The sequence below is a fragment of the Oryzias latipes genome, chromosome 24, assembly GCF_053564925.1.
Source record: "Oryzias latipes strain Hd-rR chromosome 24, Olatipes_Hd-rR_3.1".
In the NCBI taxonomy this organism is placed as follows: domain Eukaryota; kingdom Metazoa; phylum Chordata; class Actinopteri; order Beloniformes; family Adrianichthyidae; genus Oryzias; species Oryzias latipes.
The window spans coordinates 5,304,647-5,322,461 of record NC_136260.1 but is presented as its reverse complement, the minus strand read 5'-3'; the positions used below and the strand labels follow the sequence as shown (position 1 = coordinate 5,322,461).

At 41.2% G+C, this 17,815-nt stretch overlaps 2 protein-coding genes across 3 annotated transcripts; both read left to right on the top strand.

The window, feature by feature from the left end:
* The first annotated feature begins 6,127 nt into the window (after window positions 1-6,127).
* katnbl1 (katanin p80 subunit B-like 1) lies at window positions 6,128-12,173 on the top strand. Of its 2 annotated transcripts, none has more exons than XM_004083904.5 (10): window positions 6,128-6,332; window positions 6,672-6,781; window positions 6,855-6,892; window positions 6,964-7,249; window positions 7,328-7,443; window positions 7,529-7,579; window positions 8,353-8,442; window positions 8,515-8,619; window positions 10,152-10,245; window positions 11,679-12,173. In XM_004083904.5, exons 2-10 carry the CDS (start codon window positions 6,683-6,685, stop codon window positions 11,709-11,711), a joined length of 912 nt encoding a protein of 303 aa, XP_004083952.1. In that variant the 5' UTR covers window positions 6,128-6,332; window positions 6,672-6,682; the 3' UTR covers window positions 11,712-12,173. The 2 variants fall into 2 exon arrangements, with proteins under 2 accessions (XP_004083952.1, XP_078798920.1); XM_078942794.1 differs by having other exon boundaries at window positions 6,211-6,332; window positions 6,633-6,781.
* A 731-nt stretch (window positions 12,174-12,904) lies between these two features.
* Window positions 12,905-16,565, top strand: emc7b (ER membrane protein complex subunit 7b). Its single transcript, XM_004083905.4, has 5 exons — window positions 12,905-13,275; window positions 15,261-15,380; window positions 15,446-15,584; window positions 15,660-15,740; window positions 15,835-16,565. Exons 1-5 carry the CDS (start codon window positions 13,043-13,045, stop codon window positions 15,979-15,981), a joined length of 720 nt encoding a protein of 239 aa, XP_004083953.1. The 5' UTR covers window positions 12,905-13,042; the 3' UTR covers window positions 15,982-16,565.
* The last annotated feature ends 1,250 nt before the right edge of the window (window positions 16,566-17,815 follow it).

The window sequence follows — 17,815 nt, the reverse complement described above, 5'->3', positions numbered from 1 at the left end:
GCGGCTGATGAAAAAGACCAGCACCAAGTCACGGAGATCTAACTTTTAGTCCAGCCACTCTGTAGACACAAACCAGTCCATGTGTGTGTTCCTGAAACCTCTGTGTGGCTCATTTACAAAGCTGTTTACCCCTGCAGGGTAAATTAGAGCATGCTTGGGTTGTTCAGTGACCCCCCCACTGCTGTTTACTCGTTCTGGTTGAGTATTTTTGATTGATTCTTACAGAAGTATTCAGTTATTGGTGCCAGGTGGGCCCAGTTACTCCTCAGCGGGAGCCAGAGCCTGACTGAAAGACAGAGAAAATACTCAAAGTTTGGTGGTGACCTCATAAAATGGTCACAACTTCAGCATGCAAAAAACCTGGACGGGGCACGCAGGTGGCCCACAGGAAATGTCAAAGTCGTAGCCCACTCAGTGAACTCGTAGAACAAAGATGGTCACGCACGTTTTTTTCGACAGCCATGCTGCAGGTGACAAGTTGTATTAAACACTTATACAACACATAAGGGTAAGTAAGGGTGAAACAGGTGTGATTTTTCCTGTACATTCTCTTCATGTGATAAGTTAGTGCTCCATGCATGTCCATGTTTTTGCCTTCAAGCAGTTCGTAGCAGAAAGGGCAGTTGTGACAAGTTCTTTACTAATGACTAGAGTGTGGCGGAGGAGCACCATATGACAGCATCACCCATGACATGAGTGAGTGTAACTTAGGAATTAGCTTTGGGAATAATTCATGATGCACTTGCCACACACATGACAATCGTACCTTCCATTATCAACACGCCTAACAGGAACTGCCAGGCACGCCTGTGCTGCTCTTTCAATCCACCTTGAACCAGCCAATCCCCTACAACCCTCCGTGGACCCAGACAAATCTGCTGCACCCATACAGGTCAACCGCCAAACGGGTGCATGTGACCATTAGACCCTTTAGATCTTTGCATTCGGCTCATAAAGTAGGAGTGAAAAAGTGATGCATTTGCACATTTGCTGAGTGTAGTATGGATGTTTTCTCCTAGTTGTTACATCCAAACTGTCAAAGACTATAAAGCATAAAAGCTGTTGGAAGTTGAGAATGTTCTGTGAATGAAGCAAACACCAGCTTAAATAGATTTTATTTTGTTTTGAAAAACCTGGATATTTTTTAAGTTGCTTTTAACTCTAAAAAGTAACCATTAGGAACTGCAGAATGAATTAAACTGATGCAGTTTAAGGAGTTTATTGCACATTTAGGGACTCAAGCCTCAGATTGTTTCAGAAGCGGACTTAATTAGTGCCTGAACAGGTATTTTCATGCCTCACAACTCCACGCCAGGCTGAACGGGTAGCCGTACCTACAGCACACACACTCAGTCACCCCTTTGAGGCCGCAGCACACACAGCAGACAGATTTAATTCCTGTTCATTTCATGCTCTGTGCTGCAAACGACCAAAGCACAGGATGAACCTCAAGCCAAGACTCACATCCACCAAACTCGATCCATAAATCGTTGGCCTGAACGAATACAAACAGACGGAGAACCTCAGTGCTACCATATGTTCTGTGCACATTTCCAGCACTCCACTCATGAGGTGGGGCACCAATCATCATTTGGTCTGCGTGCACAGCATGAAAGTGCACGAGTGTGCTCGTGTTGGGCTGAGTGATTTTTCTGGCTGATGATGGTGTCTGACAGTTTTTTACTCTACAGTAGCTCTCAGGCAAGAAGATGAGAACAATTGCAAGAAAAACATAGGTGTGTCTCAGAACTATGAGAGAAAAGTTAGAACTCAGGGCCCATTCACAGCAGGCAGTTCCTATCGGTCCCTGATTAAGAACAATTTCTGATACTTTAAAATTTGCTTTATCAACCACCGGTTAAGTAAGTAAATGAGTCAGGATGTGGGTCCGAAAAGTTCAGAACTTAAACCACACGTTACATGTTTTATTTTGGTCTCTCCTGTGTGTAGATTTTACAGTTTGGTTTCTTTTGTGGTTTTGCAGTTACATTGTCCCCCTTCCACCAGCATGGCCTCAGCTGTGTAAGCTAGTCAACTAAAGAAGAGAAAGTTTTTACAATTAATGCAGAAAACAGTTTAGACACCAGCACACTTTTATATCTGCTGTAAAGTCAGAACTTCAATGAACTTCCTTCATCCCCTAGTGGTACTTGAAGGGACTGCAACGTTTGGTTCTTTGGCGCTGGCTTTAAATCCAGAAACCAAGGGTCAAAAATGACGTGGTTGTGTTCCAGACGTCCTGGTCCAACAGAAAGTCAGCTCTCTGCTTCAGTGCAGCCTTGAGGAAGATGTCTTATTGTGTCGAATTGGGTCTCAAAACTGGCCAAAAATTTGCTGCCTGCCATGTTTAATAAACACTGAAAGGCTTTGTAAGCTCATCTGTGATTGGTCGATGCGTAAGCGAGGCTGCAAGCATCTTTGACATCAGCCTTTTTGAATTTGTTTAAATTACTGGCTGCTGGTGGCGCAGTGGTTAGCGGTCTTGCCTCACAGCAAGAAGGGCCCTGGTTCAAGTCCTGGCTGGGGGACCTGAACCAGAACACCGATTGTGGACCTTTCTGTGTGGAGTTTGCATGTTCTCCCCATGCATCCGTCCAAAAACTTGCTTCATAGGTCACTGGGTTACTCTGCATTGTGTGCATGGGTGTGTTATTTGTGGCCCTGTCCAGGATCCATCACCCTCAAGCAGCCAGGATAGGCCCCAGCAGCCCCGTGACCCCAAAATAGACAAAACTGGTTTAGAAGATGAATGAATCATACTATTTTTCTAAAGTTTAAAATGTATTAAAATTTATTGAATTTAATTCTTTCGTTGAATAAATCAGACGGGCTCTTTTGCCATTTTTTGTATTTTCTGAATTCAACGGAAACTTATTTGTAAAGTACTAAGTAAACTTACCATGAATGTTACAGGTGAGTTTATTAGACAAACAATGGTCCTTCAGGGGCTCCTCCTTCAAAAGTTTTGAGAAATTGTATAGTAGATAAGCATTCACAGAAAATCAGGTTGGAGGAAATCATAGTGACTGACACCAGTGATGGAGTACCTAAAGAATCAGGTTTGGCTACAGGAAAAATGACACAGCTGCTTGTTTGAGTTTTCTATCACTTGAACTAACAGAGATGAAGAAAACGCTTTAAGAAGAAAACCAGCAGATCCCACCATGACACATGGATAAGAGGCTCCGCCTCCAAACTACTGTATATCATATTTACTCATGAAACTTTATTTGATTTGCATTCCGGGCTTTGACTTTGCAGAATTGAGAAAGTCTCCTGGAGAAGATCGGAAACATTTTCAATATTAAAAGATAACTCCTTTTTATCTGCTCCCTCTTTCATCAAAATGTGCTTTTCTCCATAACACAGTGAATGCTTTTTATCTATTTTTTTTTTGCCATGTGGGGACAACAACAAAAGGAAAAAGTTGATGGAAAGTTATCATTTAACAACTTAGCTCCTCCTGTTTTCCTCAGATAATTTAAGCTTTGGCCACTGAAGAACGTCCACTTTACTAAACGTCACTGCTTCAGGATGGGATTGATGGTGGAGAAAGGCTGTCATCTAGTGGTAAAATCTGCAGTCCCCAGGTTTTTGTGTCATCAGTCTGTAAAAAAAATTCCTCCTGAATTTGTCTATGACCTCTAGCGTTGTCTTCCGCTGACATTCTGATTCTTTTTGATCTAAGCTGAGAGGAGTTCTCTGGAAAACTTCAGAAAAATGTTGTTTCCAGACTAAACTTAGAGAACCGAAGAGAAGAAGAAAAGTAAGGATTAAGGAGAAAAAAAGGGTAGAATGCATGAAACAAAAAGTGATGAAAATAAAATCAAAATAGAAATAATGCCATATTTTTAGGGTTTTATCAGAGAAAGGAATAGAAATCCACCAAATAAACAACATTTATTCAACAACAATTTGTAGAATTTAAATAATAAATGAATTTTACTCAAACATGAACACTTTTACACAAACACACACAAACCTTCATGCACCTGCACAAACACACACGGGTATTCATTGTTGGGAATACCTCATTACAAAAGTAATCTATTACAATAATTCATTACATTTTACAGCAATTAGGTTTTATAAAGCATTACCTTTTGAATTTGTAATATGTTTAGCTCCTTACATGTTTATTAACTTGTGTTTATAATCTTTCAAAGCAGAGAGAGCAAGCATGAGGTTTAAAAAACAACCTCTTTCTGCTGTTTGTCTCTTTAAGCGTTTTTAATTCATTTCAAAGTAATCAGTTAAAGTTTCTGGCAGGCTTCATAAACTCAAATACTTTGTTTCCAAAAATAATTTTTTATCCTATTTTTTCCTTTTGTTTTCGGCCACAATCATTTTGACCTGACTTTTTAAAGCTATTGCTTTAGTCTCAGACACAGGCATCTGGTTTGCCCTCTGTTGTCTATTTTTTTCCATGGTTCAATTGTTTGTTCAGTTCTTTTACATTATAAGAAATGAAATATTATGAGCAATCGTTGTTGCAATAGTTCCCCTCATCTACAGGTGAGTTGTCACTTAATATTTTAATTCTCCAGGTTTTACAAAGAAAGTAATTGGTAGTTGGAGCCCCAAAACTGGAGGAGTGGCTACAACAGATACTTGGAAAGACCTCCGAAATCAGCTAAGATACTGCAGGACCCTCGAGCTCCCAGGCCTCTGGTAGAGGACCCGAGCTTGGAGGAGAAACCACCCGTGGAGGGTGAGAGGGGCGCTTCCATTATGTTATTTAATTTTAAGTAAAATAAGAAAAGTACATTTAAAATTATATTTGAATATCAAATAAAATGTTCAAAAAAACGTTTAAAATGAAATAAATATATAATAGCTTAGGTGATGTACATATTATTTAAATACAAAACAATAGATTGGTTGGATGATAGAGACATTCAGAGACAGTACTGTAAACTCTATGCTCAGGCAAACATGCTGATGAGAAAATTCAGTACGTGTTCTCTTCAAGTGAAGTGTTCGCTGTTCAGAGCTTACTGCACTCCTCTGTATACGGCCCCTCTTTGGTGGAACTATGGACGTGGGACATTCCGCAAATTCTTAGTGGCCTATAATGATGCTTTTAGGCTTCTGCTACAGGTGCCAAGGTGGTACAGAGCCAGTCAGCTGTTTGTGGATGCTCACATCCCCACCAGTGAAGCACTACTGCGTAAGCTTACATATGGCCTTATGGAACGCCTGGACAAATCTAAGAACTCAATTATCATGTCTCTGACTGATCCCAAAAGAAGCTCATGCCGCTACACTTCTGCCCTGAGGAAACACTGGATACAGCGATTATACTCTTTTTAATTTATATCTTTTTACTTTTTATTATGTATACTGTATTTGCATCTTTTTCTATGGACCACATCTGAGTCTGAAATAAAAGTGTGTAATAGTAAAAAAAAAAGGATTTATTAATGCTTCATTGGTGTAACATAAATTGACTTTTTAATGTTTTTTAACAGGGGTTTCTTATAAAATACACAGAATACAGAGATTATGCATGAATTAAATGACATTATTAAATTGTGAATGTTTATTATTTTTAAAATCTATTATTATTATCATTGCAAAACTGATTTTCCTCTTCCAGAATCCAATGCTTACGTAATTTACATGTCTTATGTAGCAACGATAAGCTCCTCTGAATCATGATGCTTTCTTTTGTATAAACGTGTTGTTATTTATGGCTAAATTTCATATTCACAAAAGCAAATTTTCCAATAAAAAACCTGATTTCTTTGTGTTCAAACTGGAGCTGCAGCAATATTTACACTTAATTTCAACTTCAAAAAATACAAAAGCTCACAAAACAATTAACATTAGTAAATCTTTTGGAATAATGACATAAGTTTTCTCTCGCATTTTATTTTTTATTTTATCTATTTTTTTCTATGTTTAGTTCTATTTCTTTCTTTATTTTTATTTTTTATCTTTTGTGTTTGTTGCTAATGATTAAAATCTTTCTAAGGATGTAACACGTTTATTCTGTATGCAGAATTGTAATGTACATTACATGTGCATAATTGTTATTATTTTTTTATTTTTTGTTCTGTATGTTGCAATTGTTCAATTAAAAAAAAAATAAAAAAGATAAGCTCCTCCGAACACGTCGTGACGCAGACAACGGCGTTGTTCGACCACCGTCCAGCAGGCGGCGCTGCAGCCGCACAAACTGCATGCTCTCCCTCGGGGCAGATCACCGGCGTTGTGTTCATTTGAAACGGCGGTCGTTACGGAAGCCGGGCGCTCTCAGAGTAAAAGTTTATCTGCGTGTTTGGATCCGGATTGCGGAGGAGCCTCACCACCGGACACAAAATGACTCGGTAGGTGTTTCGGTTCGTCTCGTAAAGTTTCGTAATTTGACCCCCCGCCTGCATGGACTGTGGCAAACATATGTTCGAGGAGCAGGCGCTAATCATTCAAGCTAGCTCTGTGCTGCGGCCCACCTGTTTACTTTAGCTTGTTTTTCTGCTAGCTAAAAGCTTCTAAAACCTGAAAGTTTGTATGTTTAACAACTCAAATATACTTTTGTTAGGGATTCGAAATAGTTAAGTCTCTGTTAAGTCAAAGTTGAATCCCCGCGAGGAGATGTTTGATCAGCAGCCAACGCCTCTTTGACTTAGCGGTGTGGACTCAGCGCGCGGCTCCGTGTTTGTCCTCAGAGTGTCCTGTCATGGCCGCTGGTGAGCTGCGGGGACAGAGTCACCACATCACACCCGATGGCTTCCAACGCCTCTGCACGCGCCTCTCTACTGACCACATCATGAAGCAGGTACTGTGACGTCACGCGGTTCTCCGTCCGTGCTGTCAGCGATCCAGGCTTCATTTCCTATCTTTCTGTTTAGGTGGAAGTATGTCATCAGGAAGATTTAGATAAGGACAGGTGAGTCTGTTATGGCGCTCCACTCTCTCCGCCTCCTGTGTTCTCCTGACTCACACACACCCTGTCTGCAGGTTTCAGGTGCATCACAGAGTTCAGAATCCAGGCAAAGCGAAGCGGCCATCGTCCTACAAGAGGAGGAGCTGCGCACCGGTGGAGGCGGGCGTGAAGCTGCAGCGCCGCTCGTCCGATGCCGGCCGGTATCGTGAGCCCGGCATGGCCAACAGAGAAAAAGAGAATGAGCTGACCTGCCCCGATGGTGGCCAAGGCCTTCGTTGCTATGACAACGGCGAGCCGTGGGTGAACGCTCCTACCTCCAGAATGGCGGGCGCCAGCTCCAAGTGCAGTGACTTCACTGAGGTGAGGACAGCAGCGCGCTTTCAGAAACACCCGCCTTTTCCTTGCTCTCCTGCAGCTCTGCTCCTGTTTGTGCTCCAGCTCTCCAAGGACCACGAAGCCATGACACGCATCCTGTTTGGGCGGGATCTGCGGCTCAAAGTCGCGCTGACGCTGTGGCGAAGGAGCGCCTGTGAACTCGTGGCCTACCTGACCAGGTAAAACTCACAGCAGCTGATCAGAAATGTCCTCTTTTGCCCTTCGTCCTTCCCTCATCCATCTCCTGCTCCGCTTGATTCTCAGATTACAAGACACCCGCCTGCTGATCGACTGTCTGCCCATCTTGACCAATAAGTAAGTTCACCTTTAATCTTTGAGAAAGTATTCGTCCGCTGATCAACAATCACTACAAGACACAACCAGTCAGACAGAAGCCTAAAGTCCCGCTCTGATCACATCATCACCTGCAGAGGCGCTGAATCAGCATCTGTCCCCGCATCCGTGAAAAGTCCTGCTAAAGTATTTTAGAGTCAGAGTACGTCTTCAGATGTTAATGGCAATAAAAAAAAAACCCTTAAATGTTTACACTAATGAAAAAGTTTATTTTACATTGACACCATTGGGACTGAAGGATCGCTGCAGTGCTTGTGCTAAATCCGACTGCACAGCTGGGTCTACATGTTTTCTTCTTCTGTTTCGTCTGACGGCAGTTTATTCCCAAATGTACGAGGATTAACGCAGACCCGTTATTAACGGTTCATTAGACTGTAAAAGCAGCAGCCCGGGACAAAAAATAAAAACAATCACACAGAGAATGACTCCACACCATGTTGCCGTCATTCTATGGGCATCATTGGGATTTTCAGGTTGAGAAAAGCATGAAGAACATGTTTAATGACCTTTGAGAACCAGGGTTTAGAAGTGAGTAGATGCTGTCATTCTCCTGCGGACGGACCCACCTTCTCTCCTCTGGGGGCAGCTGATTGTTGTCCTCAGTCATGCAGAAGCGTTCTCCATGATGACGTTGTCTCCGACCTGCTCGTGAGGAGAGGCCGTGTACGGATCATGTGACTCGAACCGACAACAACAGAACCAAAGCTGACGGCCAAACGTTTGTTCCTCTGCAGCCTTCAGACTGAGACCTCGTGTTTGACCCTCGGCTGCTGCGTGGACCTCCTGCCTCAGGTGAAAGGCCTCCTGCTCAGCAGATATGAAGAGTGAGTGTCGGAGCGGAGCCGCCTTCACCCCGTCTGCGTCTGCCGCTCAGCTCTGAGCCTCTCTCCTTTCAGGCACATCGTGGTGGGCTTACGCTGGCTGCAGGCCGTCATCAGGAAGTGGTGGGCGGAGCTTTCTGAGAAAGAGAGGAGGCTGCAGGACCCCTGCTCTGAGCACAGGTGTGGGAAGTCCCTCATGAAGGTTTGAAGCAGAGGGAAGCTTTGAAGCTTCAGTTCTGACTCCAGATTGACCGGTGTGGCGTTTTACGGATGTTTGGAGCCCATATTCATTTACGGTTAGAGTCAAAATATTGCCATCAAAATTTAGAATAATACAAACACCAGCAATTAACTTAGTTTATCTAAAAAAAAGGTAATTAGTAAACAAGCAAAGGAAGTTCTATGCGCTCACAGAGAAGATGAGCTGCTCCTGCTGATTATTGATGCTAAAAGACATTTGCATTAAGTGAAAGCCTTAGTTGCTGCTAGTGTGATACGCAGAGGACTGGATGCGCGGTTTCATTCACATCATGCGGGACAATGCAAGACACGGAGCGCCATGTCTGCACCTGAGCCAAAAATAACCAGGTCAATATCGGCCCGTCGGATTTTAAAAAGGCCCATCCGATAGGCTGCAAAATGACAGATATCCGCCCGACAATCGGTCCAGCCCCAGTCCCAAACCAGTTAAACTCCCTTAGGTTTTAGCCAGTGATATTCTTCTTTTTTCTTCGGAATAGAACTTTATTGATCCCATAACGGGAACATTTTTGGGACTTTTTTGTTTGTAAAATAAAAACACAAAGTTAAAATCTTCCCAATCGAAATCGTTTTTCGAGTAAGGAAAGCTCTGTTTACATATGTTTGATAGGGGTGTAACGATACGTGTAGTTGAACCGTTTTGGTACGGCAGTCTCGGTTCAGTTCACTTCTGTACCGTTTCGGTACGTTTTTTCTTTTTTCCCCGCTCATGCATTGTAAGGACCCAGCTGCTTTGTCGTAGCGGGGAAATGAGAGCGGAGCTGCCAATCAACAGGCTGCGTTGACTGTCCTTGTGCAGTTAATGTGCAGTTCAAATGTTTTTTTCAGGCCAGTGTTAATAATCCAAAGTTTTTGGTTCCCAGCAGCAAATAGTTTTTCTTATTTAATAAAGCAGATCACATACAAACGTAGGTCAATTTGATTTATTGTTATGTAAAACCAATAAATGCATTTTGTAAGTCATTTTTTTCTGCCTTGGTTTTTTGTTCTGAAAAAATACCAAAAATAGATAGATATGTAGATAAAAACTGTATTAATCTCCAAAGGGAGAAATTCAGGTGTCCGGCAGCAAAACACACTCAATAAATAACAATAAAATAATAGTTCATAAAATAGCAGTTCACATCAGGCATATTTGTTAAACAGCCGTACCGAACATAAATTTACCGAACCGAGCCCTATGAAACTCTGAACTGACCCGATTTTGATTTTAGCAAATCGTTACACCCCTAATGTTTTATGAAGATCCTGCACTTCAGAAAGTTTCGTCCATAAACATCCAACCTGCGACGGTCTTGTTTCCTCATGACAGAAGTCCCCTTAGCTCCCACTGGACATTTAAGTTTAGCCTTTTAACAAACTAGAACAGACACAGACATTTGTTTTTGTGTTTTGTTACTACCTAACCTGGTGAAATCTGCTAACCTGGAGTTGGCCATTGTTCTGTGCAGGAATGTTGAGGTCATGCGGATGCGCCTGAAGGATCTGCAGAAGGAGGGAACTCGGTTATGTTCCCTCCCAGGATCATCAGGAGATCTGGCAAAGGTAGGACCAGTGCTTCTGGGAGTCTGATGGAAAAGTAACACATTGGCATGATTTTGTTTTTTTTCCATGTGAGGGGTTTTGCTGTCATCTCTCGCATGGAAACCAATCAGATTCAAGAAGTCCAGAAATCTGCTGTTTAAAAAATAAAACCTTTCAGAAAATTCCAGAAAGTTTCATGGAAACATTTCTTAAAGCAGTTTTTTTCTAACATTTTTAGTGATAATTTTTTTTTAGTTTGTATATCTTGTGATTAAACTTTATTATAAATCGGTTTTAATGTTTTAAGGTAAATTATTGACCTTAACACCGGAGATGTCACCTAAATAACGCACGCTCTTTGACATACGAGCGTTAACGTGATCAACCTAAAGCAGCTGATTCTGACGCAGAGAAAAGCTGCTTCTCATATCGGCTTTACGCCCACATGTAGCACATTATTCATGTAAAGTGTTGCTTAAAGCTGCTCTTCTCCGCTTCGGAATCAGCTGGAATTACGTTTGTTGCATCAACGGCTGAGTAACAGCTGTTTATTTCTCTGTAGAAGTCTGTAGGATGTTGGCCTTTTGGAGCCAGCAGGTATTTCCTTTTTGGAACGGGGGGGGGGGGGGGGGGGGGGCACTCAGTCCAGTTCTTCTGTACAGTCAAGGGTCCAGGCAGAGTTCCTGCAGAATTAGTACATTGAGCTTAGTAATAACATGTGGTTATTTCTGCAGAGGAAACACGTGAAGAGATTTAGTTTGAGAGCAGGAGAGAGATGTCAAATGTTTGTGTTGAGCAGAAAGAATGGCGTCTGCAGAACGTTTGATAACTTCCCAGTTGATGCTTTCAGTTTTATTTTAGCTCTTTTTACTTTTACAAGGAAATGCATTTCCTGTCCTATTGTTAATACAAGTAATATAAAAAGGTCCTTTAATCAAATCTATTTTAAGTAACTTGTTTAATTAAATTTGATGGAACTTGGATGATGAACATTATTAGCTTGTAGATTTGTTTGGAACATTGAACCCGGACAGCTGCCGTTCCTCTGGTTTCAGAAGAGTTCTGACCTTAAAAAACTGTGCTGAAGGTTCTGATTCCTGACAGAAAACGGGTCCAGGAGTGGAACAACAACCGATTAGAAAATCTGATGAAAGGATTGTCGTCTTTGTGAATTACACCACCAGATCTCGCGTGGATTCAGTTTGTCAGAATGTTTTTTGCTCTCTCTAATGTGCCGCATTCATGCAGCCCCTCTCGTGGTTTATTCTGACCTTTACTGTGGTTATTTAAAGCTTCTGGGCCACGAAAGGAAGCAACTCAGATATTTAACATAAGCAGCAAAAACTGAGATCAATATTGCTTCAGCTTCGTTTTTTCCTCCCGTCTGCTGAAGTTATTTAGTGATTTTCCTGGGTTTTATTTTGAAGGGTTGTTGATGTTGTTCCTGTTTTCAGGCCGTCGCGGCTCATCTCTCCCAGCTGCCCTGACTGCAGCTCTCTGAGGACCGGACCACTGCTGCCTGGCACAGTCATGTCACCACACTGGGACTGGTTCATCCTCGCACACTCAGAACGTCTTAACTGGACTGAACTTGACAGTTCTGGACTCCCCCAGTTAGAGCTGAAGACTCCTATGGAGGACTGTGAGGCTCCTCCTGCACAGCAAATGACTGCTTCACATTGAAGTGGACCGTTGTCTCGTGAAGGGTCTTCCTGGGTAGACTCCATGAGACGGAGCGAAGTCTCGCTCCAAGAAGTGCCAAGGTCTTTGTCCTGGACCACACTGCTTCCATTCAGATCCTCCACAATCAAGATGGATCTGCAAGTCTTTAAGTTATTGTATTTTTTAGCGTGTGCTCTCTGTATTCTGTCTCTTCATTTGACTATAATTTGTAAAAAGTCAAAATAAGTGATTCTTTGGGGCTTTTTAAATAAATTTCATAAAAACTATTTGAAATATTGAATTATTTGTTCTCAAATGTCTTGTACAATTCTCATTACTTTCAGTCTCTTGTACCATTAGTTTGAAAAGTGTCTTAATATTTTTTATACAATTAAAATAATAATTTTTTTACTTGGAATATATTATGTTTATTTTAAAATGGAAAACTTTAAAACGGGTTTCAATTTTTAAGTTATCAAACGAATCATCAATATTTAAATATTTTGCAGATGTGGGCTGTTGGGCTTCCAAAATTTAGACCCCCCCCCCCCCCCCCCTCTTTTTTTAATCAAAAGTCAACTGACACAGTTGTTGCTTTTAAGAACTTCTTGCATCACAAACTTCCATTTAAACTTGTGGTCCTCGTGCAATAATATAACTAAAGTTTCAAAATATAAAGAATTGGTCATTTTAACTGTTTAGTATTGACTTTTTTTATTGATCAAATCAGATGTTCTTACAAAAATGCTCTGAATCTACATTAAAACTGGACTCAGCCCAAGAATCGTTCATTTTAGAGAGCTAAATATCAGTGTTTGGAATTACTGGTGTTAATAAAGTTTTCTTTTTCTTGTTTTCTTTTTTCAATCGGAAACAAAAAAAACAATAAGGCTGCCTTAGGATATTAATTTACTTACCTTCATTTTTATGTGAAACAAAATAATTTTTGTATAGCTATAAAATTATCGTCCAAGCCCTTGATGATTTTTGTTGTTATCGCTGCTACGAACAATAAAGTTTTCTTTCGAGCTGACGTCATTTTCCACAGGCACAGCTGATGTAGGCTCGGCTGGTGCTTCATTCCTACACCTGCGCTCATTTTCATGCAGTCTCTCTTTCTCCTCGCGGTGGTTTCCGTTCAGTAAAGGCGCGCGGGATGTTGTTCATGGAAAAAATGTCGCTGTCGTGGCTCCTTACGACGGCTCTCGTCGTTGTGGTGTCCGGCTTCACAGACACGGAGCCCGGGCCTGCCGCGACATCAGCGACGCCGCTCGGCGGGGATCGATTCAAAATCGAAGGTAGAGCGATCGTCCCCGGCGTGAAAACACAGGACTGGGTGTCCACGGCCAGAGTCTTGGTGGACGGTGAGGACTACGTGGGATTTTTAAGGTGAAAACTGTTAAGCAAGCATTAGCTCTTTAGCCTGTGTGCTAACCTGTTAGCATTAGCAGCTCGACCTCCGCTCCACACATGAGAACAAACTGTTCTCCAGATGAGGGATAAACAAACAGGAAAACATCCTTAAAACTCAAACCAGTGTTTTTTGTTTATTTTTGGCGTTCACTTATGGGTATTTTCTATATAAATATTTAATGGTAGTAATACGTTGGCCCACCTACATTGTGGACAAACAGCGCATGTTTACAGACGGGCACTTGTTTGGGCAGCTACTAAAAGAACGCAGGTGTTTTAACACGTCACGTGGTTTTAGAAGAACGCGTAGAAAAAGTTCGAAGCCGTCCTTCCGACTTTCAAAACAAAAGGATTTGTTTGCGTGTAAATGTTTGATACATTTTCAGGTTTACATCAATAACGTTGCTATGGTGTTTTATTAATTTTATTTAATTTGTTAATGAAGCAGGTTTTATGTATTTATTTACAAAGAGTATGATTTCTACCTAAGTGTTTTAGTAAATGAATGTAGAACTTTCAAAATTATTATTTTCTGCATTTGTGTAAAATGTGATCCTATTTCTTTTGAGTTTTTTCATAGATTTGATGTCGTTTTGAGTTTTTTAAGTGAGGGTTGAATTAAATTGTTGTGTTATTCTGTTGTAACCACAGTCTTCATTGTAGTTGTGGATTTGTACTAACTTCCTTAAAAGATGACTCTTGAGGAATCTAGTCATGATGACGCCATTTCACCTTTAAAGAAAGATCTTTTCATTTCGAGAACTCAAAGTGGAATCTGGATCCAGGAGAGCCAGAAACAAATGTAGCTGCTCTGCTCTTTCATTCATCTGTTTTTCTTGCAGCCTTAAGATTAAAAGGTACAAATGTTTTCTGCAAACAGATGTCGGTAAATTTGGAATATCATGGTGAAGGATTGCAGATCTTTTTACCAAAAAAAACAAACAAACTGTAAACTTTATCAGGCTGGCTCCCATAAACTGCAGCTGAGCTGAACTTTAACCTTTAAAGCTGTCAGATTCTATTTTTATTTGATTATTAGCAAATACAGGGAAGTTAAAATGTTTGAATTCTGCAGATTTTATGCTAAAAGCACAACTTAAATCAATGATATTTTTGATCCTTTTCAAAACTGTATTTATGAAAAATACAATCAGGTTGAGTTATTTTAGCGGTCAGTGAAACTGGAATTAATTAATATATTATTTAATATTTAATGATTACAGCTGGAAAGGGGCGGGGCTACTGAAGGCGGGGCTAAATCTGCTTTAAACCACTTTATTACCGTGATATCACAACATTCTTTCTTGAGACTAGGTTAAAAGGTAAATGTCTTAAACTTACTCATTCTTCTTGGCACTGCTTTCTGTCGCCGTAGCAACCGTGCTTGGGTGTCGTTATTCCCCTGAGCCTCATTAGCTGTTGTGCACTGTAGTGCAGCGGGTCGGGATGGAGCTCGTTATGCTTTAAATGAGCAGGAAGTGGCGCTGGTGCGGCCGTCTGAAGCAGCCCGGTGTGCGCTGAGGACAGATCCCGATCAGAGCTGAAAAACTGACATCTGCACAAACTAAGGAAAACAAGCAGAAAACATCTCAAGTGGATCCTAACCATCAGGAAATTTCACGACCTTCTTTCATCTTTATTATGGGATGTTAACATTGTTTTTATCTTGCATCTAAAGCGTCTTCAAGTGTTTTGAATGGACATCCAGATAAAATATTACTAACATTATCAGTAACCAGAACCTGCTATGCTTCTAGACAAATGGAGCAAAATCCCATTTAAAATAGTTATTGATTCCACCCGTCAGATCTTTTTGAACAGCAGAAATGGTGTCTGCGAGACCTGCTGTTAGTAACTGGACTGTAACCGGGTTGTGTTGATTCTATCTTTTATGCAAACACAGGACTGTGTTGACAGGAGATGGTATATTTTCCCTAAAACTCTGGGTTCTTGTCCTGCAGGATCGATGGGGGATTTTCCGTCAACGACGTCCCGTCAGGGTCGTACGTGGTGGAGGTGGTGACCCCCTCCTACAGATTCGAACCTGTACGAGTTGACATCACATCTAAAGGGAAGATGAGGTAAGTTCTCAGGTGTTATCGCAGCCCACCCCCCCTCCCGCTGCTAACGTCCCTGCTGTATGCAGAGCACGCATGGTCAACTACATCAAGACCTCCGAGGTGATCCGTCAGCCGTACCCGCTGCAGATAAGATCCTCCGGACCTCACAGCTACTTCATGAAAAGGGAAACGTGGGGCTGGACGGACTTCCTCATGAACCCCATGGTGAGAAAATCCTCCTACTGCGGCCGGAGGTCGATCTGAGCTCATTAAAACTGGGATTCATGGGTGAATTTTCAGGTTATGATGATGGTGCTTCCTCTGCTGATCATCGTGTTGCTGCCCAAAGTGGTGAACACCAATGACCCGGAGATGAGGAAGGTAAACGAAACGTTTCCATGCAGCCCTTGTTTCACAGATTCAATGATTCTCGGGATCCAAATGAGCTTTTCTCTTTGGACCCCCGTCTCCACAGGAAATGGAGCAGTCCATGAACATGCTGAACCCAAACCCGGAGCTTCCCGATGTGTCAGAGCTCATGACGAAGCTCTTCTCTGGCTCCAAAGGCTCCAGCAAAGCCAGCAGCAGTAAGGGGACCCGGCCTGCAGTCAAAAGGAGGTAGTACTGCAGTGAGAGCCGCAGACCTCTGCCAAATGAAGCCCCGCCCCCTTCATACCACATCCCACTGAGAGCTACAGAACTCGACCATACAAAGCCCCACCCCCTTCATTTGCATCATAGTGCGATCTGCAGACCTCTGCAAGTGAATTCTCATCGCTACAAACAACATTGCGCCAAGATCTGCAGACCTCTGAAAGATGAAGCCCCGCCCCCTTCCTTTGATGTCCCACTGAGGGCTGCAGACCTCTGTCAGACAAAACTGCCCCTTCAGTTATTGTACAGATCTTTTCATTTGTAGATGTTTTCAGCACATCTTCATTTCTAATATTGGAAAAGTTTTTCTTACTGCACTGATTTAAAAAAAAAAACCCTAACTAAATCTTCATGTTCTTTATTCATAACTTCTACTCTGCTGTGCTAACCTTCCATTGTGCGTTTTTTCATTGCTGCTAATCTGAAAGAGCAAACAAATGTACGTATTTAGAGGTTTGGTTTGTCCATCTACGACTGTGAATGAAGAAAAATTGAGTTTTATGATAAATTCTTATTTAAAAGCCTAGAGAAATAAATTGCAATGGTATATGACTGCTGTGTTTTTATTTCACATCCTTCTGCTGAGAGTTGACCAAAGCCACTTTGCTCTGCTTCAGAATCAACTGGAAATATGTGAATGGCATAAATGTTTGAAGAGTTACAGTAGTCGAAGGAGCTGAAGCTTTAACCCTTGTGCTATCTTAGATGACCCCCCCCTTACTTTGACGTGTTATTCCTACCATGACAAAGGTGGATAAAGGTGGAAAGATTTCATGTAATCCATGGACACCAGTGAAGATCACAAATCATTGAAGAAAAAAGGTTCAGAGCACTGTCTAGTGGGTCTAGATGACCCAACTCCCAATGACAAAGTGCCTAGGATAGCACAAGGTGTTTAAATCTAAAAACTAAATTTGACCAAATATACATTTTTTGGACTCTTTAAGTTGCCATACATATCTGCTTGTCAAAGAGAACGCATTTTAGGTCGAAGCAGGAATTCAGACCTGGATCTGCAATATTTCTGAGCTCACTTAGATTGAGCAGAGAGGTCTCTGCGGATTTGAACTCACAATCTAAGGTCAGACACTGTCCCACCTACCCACTAAGACGGTTTTCCTTTCAAATAAACGGAAGACTTAAGAGAAAAAGAAAGATAAACACATAAAGACTAAAAGAATTTCGTTTTGGTAAAAATGTAATGCCCATTTGTCGTACAGGTTGCAGAGATGCAATAGATTTTTGTTAATAGTCAACGCAGAACAAAATAATATTACAACACTTTTGATTTATTGTCATTTGTGGAACCACTTTGCCAAAAACATTTTATTTTATGTTTGAATTTTTGTTTCATTTGTGCCAAATTTGGTTGTAAAACAAAAGCACTGTATTGGCTTTTGGGGTATACAAAATCTGACATTTGTATTTTGTTTCCCTAACTAAGAAGAACAGTGGATGTTTAGGGGCAATCAGAAACCTGTGAACTAAGATGAATTTTCTAATCTTTTGGATAAAATTGTTTAAAATCTATAAAACATTTTTTGTGTAATGGCACTTCAGTAACAACACTTCCAAGATAATTAAATCATTTTATAAGAAATACAAGTTACAAACAAAAGCACAAATTATATTGGAACCGGTTGCTCTCAGTAAAATCTTTTATTATGAGAAATTCATCCTTTTTCTGTTTAAAATGTTTCAGTCGTTCAGTAGGATAATGTTCTTGATCAATCTTTTTTCCTAAACAAATGTAAAATTAATAAAAAATAAAATGTAATTTTTCAACAACAGTGCAAACATGG

Bases quoted from the DNA above. Each gene is read 5' to 3' on its own strand.
- katnbl1 (XM_004083904.5), top strand. From the start codon at position 6,683: ATGGCCGCTGGTGAGCTGCGGGGACAGAGTCACCACATCACACCCGAT. The intron at 7,444-7,528 runs GTAAAACTCACA...CTTGATTCTCAG, and splicing joins CTCGTGGCCTACCTGACCAG to ATTACAAGACACCCGCCTGC. The intron at 7,580-8,352 runs GTAAGTTCACCT...GTTCCTCTGCAG, and splicing joins CTGCCCATCTTGACCAATAA to CCTTCAGACTGAGACCTCGT.
- emc7b (XM_004083905.4), top strand. From the start codon at position 13,043: ATGTTGTTCATGGAAAAAATGTCGCTGTCGTGGCTCCTTACGACGGCT. The intron at 15,381-15,445 runs GTAAGTTCTCAG...TGCTGTATGCAG, and splicing joins ACATCTAAAGGGAAGATGAG to AGCACGCATGGTCAACTACA. The intron at 15,741-15,834 runs GTAAACGAAACG...CCGTCTCCACAG, and splicing joins ATGACCCGGAGATGAGGAAG to GAAATGGAGCAGTCCATGAA.